The following is an 8153-nucleotide window of genomic DNA, read 5'->3' as shown; positions in this document are numbered from 1 at the left end:
AAAACAAGTTTATCTTTAATTCTATGTAAAACATGTATCTTTCATCAAAGTTTATCTGGATGTTTTGGAGGCATTTCTGAACTTGGAGCTAATATAAACTGAGGTTTTTGGATATAAAAATGAACTTGATCGAACAAAACATACATGTATTGTGTAACATTTAGTCCTGGGAGTTTCATCTGATGAAGATCGTCAAAGGTGTGTGATTCATTTTATCTATATTTCTGCTTTTTGTGACACCTCTCTTTGGTCGGAAAATGTCTGAATGCTTTCTGTGACTAGTTGCTGACCTAACACAATGATATGTTCTGCTTTCGCCGAAAAGCCTTTTTAAAATCAGACACTAGGGTTGGATTAACAAGTGTATCTTTAAAATGGTGTAAAATACTTGTATGGTTGAGGAATTGCAATTATGAGATTTCTGTTGTTTTGAATTTGGCGCCCTGCAATTTCACTGGCTGTTGGCGACGTGGGACGCTAGCGTCCCAAACGATCCCAGAGAGGTTTAACAGACTGTTGTTGGACCTAAAAGTCTTCAAGCTGTTTTTAAGGAGAAAGAGAATCATGTGGCCTGTAAGGTGGATAGCAAGAAAAAGAACTGATGGAAGGTGAGTGGGAAGGGAAAAAAAACATGTTTGGAACATTAAAAACAATTACAAAAGTTAAGGCTGGGAATGGGGCTTGTGTTTGTTTTTGTCCAGATCACTGTCTTAAATTAAGGTGCTGTTGCAAGTATCAAGTAAGACTATTTTGAAAACCTAAGGGCTAGGACTGTGTTTTTATAATGTTATGAAGAGGTGCTTTCAGCAGAACATTGACAGCGCATCAATTGTCTGAAATATGTCAATTTCGTAAACAACTGTCGGATAAACAGCTGCAAATGCCTTTAATTTCCTATCAGATTTTTTTAGAACTGTCTTTCAGTCTACGTTATGGTTTGCACATTTCTTAAACAATGTTATAACTGTAATGATATAACTTTGTATTTGTCTTGGTATTTATTCTGATAACAGAAAAAGAAGACTGTGAAAATGAATAAATCATGTCAATATTGATAGTTTGTTACTTGTAAAATATAATATAGGCCTATGAATATATGAAATGTGTATACAAATTCATCACACCACTCAAAAGACTCAGACTGGTAAATAATTTAATTGCAAAAGGATATTTTAAAAATATTTCTACAAGAATGCATTTTTTTGATCAATTTGTTGTTTTGTCTGCACCATCATTAAATATATCTCAATGCTTTCAAAGAGGAACAAAATAACTGCAAATCTCAAAGTTTTCTTCCTTTTCCTCTCACTATACATATACAACACTTGTAAACATCTCACTTTTTGCGATATGTATTTGGAAAGTGAAGAGAAGACAGGCATATTAAGTGAGTTTGTTTAATTTTTGTATATATATTTATATAAAACAGAGACAGATGAAGAAAAACATTTCTGAAAAATATTCTACCGGAAGATGTTAGGGGTTAAAAGTCGTGGGGTTAGATGGGGTGGTGTGTGGAAGGATTAGGGGGTAGGTATGTGAGGCGAGTGTTAACTCCATATACTTTCAGAGAGATGGGTAATTGGCACAGAGAGAGATACTGTGTCTACCATAAATGTATAGTGTGCGGACTGGATTTGTTCAGTAGAAAATTACAATACTAGCACCTATATCCCCCCACACACACACACACACACACACACACACACACACACACACACACACACACACACACACACACACACACACACACACACACACACACACACACACTTCACATGTCAGCGCTAAGCAGAGATACTGGTCTGTAAGATATGATTACAAAAACACAGAATGATGAACAATCGTCAACTCTTGACAATTCAAGGTCCTAAGTATGAAACATCTGTTAGGAACATCTCCCTACAGTGTGAAAAATCTATTTGTTCCAACAATATGTTCAGAGTTGATGTGCAAAGCATTTAATCATTTTAAGATATGTAGCTGCAGCATCAGAGCTCATCACTCATTCAGCTTTTTTTCCCACCAAAGCAAAACCAAGACCTAGCACAGCATGTGCAACAAATCAATAGTTCAACCTAGCGCTGAGCTGCCATTTTTCATGAATGGACAAACATCTGATTGTATTCAGCCTTCTCCATTGTTCACATTCATCAACCGAGTTCTATTAAGTCAATGTCCTAGCTGATGTAGAATTTCTTCCTCACCTCACTTTGAGAGCATTATTGTTGTTATCACTATCATTATCGTACAGTGCAACTTTTTTGGGTTAGTAAGCCCTTACATGGGACTCGTTTCCCTGGAAATGCCTCTATTTTAAAAGAAGATGAAATCAAAATCAAAATAAGGAACACATTTTTGCATAATATCCTTGATGCTTCAGAGGTTTCAAAAGAAAGTCTAAAAGAGTAATATGGCAAGACTTGATGCATGGTAGACAACAGAAACTGTCTGGAAAAGAATCTGTGGGGACCAGCACTGCAAGTACCACCCTGCCTAATACAGGTGGTTCATCCCATCCCTCAGCCCCCATCCCCTCTCCCCTCCTACTATAACACTGTTGGTACGGTCCTAGGGGATGCAGCTGCTATCATTTACAATGAGCACTCCAGATTGCTGCCTGTCTCCAGGCCAAGGTTGTTGGTCCCGGCACTGTACTAATCAGGCAGAGCCACAGAGCCTAGACAGAATGATTGCAGCCTGAACAGGAAATAAATACAGATAATCATAGGCCGTCCATCCGTATGTCTGCGCTGGACTGTGAATGTATCCCTCGGAGCAGCAGATTGGCCACTGCATTAATCAGTCTGACAACCCGGGTCCAAGGGGCCACTTCTCTGAAAAAAGTGGACTAGGGCCCAATCAGGGAGGTGCACACACGCTGAGCCCCTTGATGGAGCTCCGTCTACAGACCCATAGGTTTAAGAATGGTCTCTGTCACAGAGCTATACAGTGGGGGTAACGGACAATATCGAGATGTACAAACACACTTTTCAATAAAATCTCCATCGACCATTGGGTGTGTCAACTGTGTCAGGAAGTTTCATTTGGATAAAGGTGCATGGAAGACAACTACTGACAAGTTCACATGGCTACACAATATAATCTTCTTTACAGATGATTGAGAGAAGGAATGGTACAGCTAAAGATCCAGTCTTGGCGGTCACCAATACAATTTGATCTGAAACACAAGCTCAATATACCCACTAACACACGGAAACATACACTTGAAAGGAGAGGGAGGTTGTTGGTGCAGAGTGTATACCCCTCGTGGTCTAACCACAGTTTACCCCTTGAAATGCTAAAATCATTGCAGCAGTCCCTAACATCTCTCTACCTTTCCCTTCCTCACATTCTCTCTCTCTCATTCTATTCATCTTCAATCCCTCGCTATCTGCTCATTTCACTCAAACGAATCAAACGACATCTCACAACAACACTTTCCCAGTTTCTCAAATAGCATTTTGTTTTCATGTTATTTATCTTATTTTTTTGTTACAAAACATTACAGGCTGTTTAGAACAACAACAAAAATACATTATCCAATTTTATATGCACATTTTTATAATAATCAATCATTTGCCGAATCCTCTTGGGTCTTTTCGTTTCCTCTTGATTGTTCTTTAGAATAAGTCCACAGTTCGAATGGCCTCTTGTCCAAGTGGAGAGAAAAATAAATACACTGGGTGGAAGTATAGAAATTTAGCTAAAGTTTTAGATACATTATTTATCCAGGTATTAGTAAAAAGAAAGTTACGGTGTCTTTCGTGGTTGCCCTTAGTTTTTGTACGATGCATATATATTTCCAAATGTTTGGATTTGAATAAAAAAATGTTAACAGTTGTCCACAGAATATAGTGTAATTGTTTCCGATATAATTGTTGCTTCTTGTCACTGTTCATTTCATGCGTTAATTCTCCATGGTGGTGATGTAGCTGAAGCTGTATTGTACAGTATTTTGTTACACACATACATTCGCATACACACAAACACACATACATACTCACGCACAAACACAAGCACACACAAAAGGCTGGTCGGTCTTTGTATTGAGTTGCCACAGTCCTCGCCTAGCTCCTCCCTCCCCCATCACACAAAGCGTCCAACAGGAGTACTTAGCTCTGACCAGCCATCTTGAAACACAAATCTCCCCAAAGTGATGGAACAGAAAAACATAAATGGAAGGCTGATGTAAACAAATTAACAGCAATTCTTATAGTAAGAAAAACACAATTGATGACACAAAATGAACCAATGGTCCCAAACTTTGAGAACATCCTGAGTGTGAGTTCCCACAGGTTTTAGAAAAAGGTTGGTTCCTGGTTAACTAATGTGGCTAGCTCTCATTTGACCTCTGTGACCCTCTGATTTGCCCTCTTCCTCCACGTCCTTCTTAGGCATGTGCCCTTGTACATAATAATACACCTTCAATATGAAGATGGGGAATAACACACACACACCAACAATAAAACAATTTCTATCGTTTTCATTTATCATCTTGGTGCCCAAACACTTTTTTTGTGTGTAAATGCTCGTTCACGTTTCCTGCTTTTTGAAACACTTTTACTCCGTGTTCATCCTTTTACAACTGTAATGTTCGTCAGGGGGCTTTCCGACAGATGTTGGGGTAGGGTCAAGGTTCAAGGAGATAGATTTTCACAGGAGGAAGACTAAGTTCAGGATACAAGAGGTGGGAGGGGAGGGTTTAAGTCCTGGCCAACCTCACAAACACACACGCACGCATGCAAACATCACCCCACACTGAAACAAGTGAGGCACGCATGGGTTATGGGTTCTCTGTCTTGTCTATAGGCATTTCTTTTTTACAAAATAATCCTGTTTAAAGTCTTATCGGATGGAAAAACATTGGACTAATAATGTGGAACACAGAAACATAAAACGTTGGCGTGGAAGAAAAATAAGAAAAACACAAGTTCGAGGCACTGCAAGCCAGTTTTGTTCTCGTCTGATTGGCAGAGATGGTCAGGCAGCTAGGGTTTCCTATTGGCTCTCTCTCTGGCACAGTTTCTCCCCATTCTGTCTTTCTCTTGGTCCATCTCAGACCTGGACAGGCAGTGTTTGGTTCATCTGTAGTCTCATGTCCTGAATGCTGCCTAGAATCTTCTTCTGGTGGCCGGCCAATGTCACTCCTATCCGAAGAAGGTCTCTGAGAAGAGAGAGAGAGAGCGAGAGAGAGAGAGGTCAGGCATAAACAAAAATAGGTCTACTTGAACCCAAATAATTTTTCTGGTCAGGAGACAGGGAGTCCTAAGCACGCCTTTCCTACTCACTTCTCAGTATTTGGTATTCAGACACGTAACGCGCTCTACAGGTGTGGCTACCTTGCACGATCTGAATAAATGTCATTCAACCTGCTAAAAACCCTCACACTTGCTGGCCAACAGATTTTTCTTGTGGAGTTTTCATTCAATAGGCACCCCTTTAAATACGGTGTAGCTTTATGTTAGATGTCACGCCCTGGTCGAAGTATATTATGTTTGTCTTCATTTATTGGGTCAGGCCAGGGTGTGTCATGGGTTATTGTGGTGTGTTTTTGTCTTGGGGTTTTGTGGGGTGTCTAGCATAGTCTATGGCTGCCTGAGGCGGTTCTCAATCAGAGTCAGGTGATTATCGTTGTCTCTGATTGGGAACCATATTTAGGCAGCCATATTCTTTGAGTATTTCATGGGTGATTGTTCCTGTCTCTGTGTTGTCACCAGATAGGCTGTATAGGTTTTCACGTTCCGTTTGTTGTTTTGTATGTCAAGTTAGTTCATGTCGTGTTCAATTTCATTAAAGAACATGAGTACGCACGCTGCATTTTGGTCCGCTTCTCCTTCAACAGACGAACGGCGTTACATTAGAATTTTTTTCGACAGACTACAATATATTAATTAAGAGAATGGGTTAAATATTGGCTCTCTCTCAGGGGTGCGTGCTCAGTCCCCTCCTGTACTCCCTGTTCACTCATGACTGCAAGGCCAGGCACGACTCCAACACCATCTTTAAATTTACAGATGACACAACAGTGGTAGGCCTGATCACCGACAACGACGAGACAGCCTATAGGGAGAAAGTCAGAGACCTGGCCAGGACAACAACCTCTCCCTCAACATGATCAAGACAAAGGAGATGATTGTGGACTACAGGAAAAAGAGGACCGAGCACACCCCCATTCTCATCGATGGGGCTGCAGTGGAGCAGGTTGAGAGCTTCAAGTTCCTTGGTGTCCACATCACCAACAAACTAACATGGTCCAAGCACACAAAGACAGTTGTGAAGAGGGCATAACAAAACCTATTCCCCCTCAGGAGACTGAAAAGACTTGGCATGGGTCCTTAGACCCTCAAAAGATTCTACAGCTGCACCATCGAGAGCATTGGTTGCATCACTGCCTGGTATGGCAACTGCTCGGCCTCTACGAACAGCCTAGTACATCACCTAGGCCAAGCTTCTATCCAGGACCTCTATACCAGGCAGTGTTAGAGGAAGGCTCAAAAAATTGCCAAAGACTCCAGCCACCCTAGTCATAGACTGTTCTCTCTGCTACCGCACGGCAAGCGGTACCGGAGCACCAAGTCTAGGTCCAAGAGGCTTCGAGACAGCTTCTACCCCCAAGCCATAAGACTCCTGAACATCTAGTCAATGGCTACCCAGACTATTTGCAGAGCGCCCCCTCTCACCCCTTCTTTACACCACTGCTACTCTCTGTTGTCATCTATGCATAGTCACTTTAATAACTCTACCTACATGTACATCCTACCTAAAATATCCAGTGCCCCCCGCACATTGACTCTGTATCGGTACCCCCCTGTATATAGTCTCGCTATTGTTATTTCACTGCTGCTCTTTAATTACTTGTTACTTTTATCTCTTATTCTTATCTGTATTTTTTAAAACTGCATTGTTGGTTAGGGGCTCATAAGTAAGCATTTCACTGTAAGGTGAACCTGTTGTATTCGGCGCATGTCACTAATCAAATTTGATTTGATGTGAAAATATATGCATATTCATCTCCTTTACGTATGAAAGAAAGGACACAGTGGTTTAATTAATTCTGAAATTGCCACATTCAGTTCTTCAACGCATGGTAATGTTCTAAGGTTTGTGTACATACATTGCCTTCAGAAAGTACTCACACCATTTACTTTTTCCACATTTTGTTGAGTTACAGCCTGAACATAAAATTGATTAAATTGAGTTTTTGTATTTCTGGTCTACACACAATACCCCATAATGTCAAAGTGGAATTATGTTTTTAGACATTTTTACAAATTAAGTAAAAATGAAAAGTAGAGAACCAATAAGTATTCAACCCCTTCGTTATGGCAAGCCTAAATAAATTCCAAAGTAAAAAAAAGCTTAACATTTCACATAATAACTTGCAAGGACTCACTCCATATGCAATAATAATGTTTAACATGATTACCTCATCTCTTTACCCCACAGATGATTGTATCTATAAGGTCCCTCAGTTGAGACAGTGAATTTTAACCACAGATTCAACCACAAAAGACTAGGGAGTTTTTCCAATGCCTCACAAAGAAGGGCACATATTGGGGAAAAGTAAAAAATAAAAATAAAAAGTTAAAAAATAAAAAGTTTTAAAAAAGCAGACATTGAATATCCCTTTGAGCCTGGTGAAGTTATTAATTACACTTTGGATGGTGTATCAAGACACCCAGTCACTACAAAGATACAGGCACCCTTCCTAACTCAGTTGCACATTGATCTGGTACTGGTACTCCCTGTAAATAGCTCCATTCTTGTGCATTTAATTCTATTCCCTCTTGTGTTACTATTTTTTATTAAAAGGTTTACTCTACATTGTTGGGAAGGGGCTCGTAAACGCATTTCATCTGCAACATGTAGGGAGTTATTCGGCATGTGACAAATACAATTTTGATTTGCCGGTGAAGAAGGAAACTACTCAGGGATTTCACCATGGTGACTTTAAAACAGTTACAGAGTTTAATGGCTGTGATAGGAGAAAACGGAGGATGGATCATCAACATTGTAATTACTCCACAATACTAATCTAAATGACAGAGAGAAAAGAAGGAAGCCTGTACAGAATAAAAAATACTCCAAAATATGCATTTTATTTTTCCTTTATTTAACTAGGCAATTCAGTTAAGAACAAATTTTCATTT

At 39.9% G+C, this 8153-nt stretch overlaps 1 protein-coding gene across 5 annotated transcripts in view; it reads right to left on the bottom strand.

The window, feature by feature from the left end:
* Positions 1-1136: 1136 nt before the first annotated feature.
* LOC135557358 (ephrin type-B receptor 3-like) overlaps positions 1137-8153 on the bottom strand; it is a 51790-nt gene continuing 44773 nt past the window's right edge. For all 5 annotated transcript variants that reach the window (XM_064990565.1, XM_064990568.1, XM_064990567.1 and 2 more), the window contains one exon: positions 1137-5167. In XM_064990565.1, the coding sequence (XP_064846637.1) occupies positions 5059-5167 (109 nt within the window). In that variant the 3' untranslated portion in view covers positions 1137-5058. The remainder of the gene's footprint in view (positions 5168-8153) is intronic.

This window comes from Oncorhynchus masou, chromosome 16, assembly GCF_036934945.1.
Source record: "Oncorhynchus masou masou isolate Uvic2021 chromosome 16, UVic_Omas_1.1, whole genome shotgun sequence".
Taxonomy (NCBI): Eukaryota; Metazoa; Chordata; class Actinopteri; order Salmoniformes; family Salmonidae; genus Oncorhynchus; species Oncorhynchus masou.
This window is presented reverse-complemented; position numbering and strand designations above follow the sequence as displayed.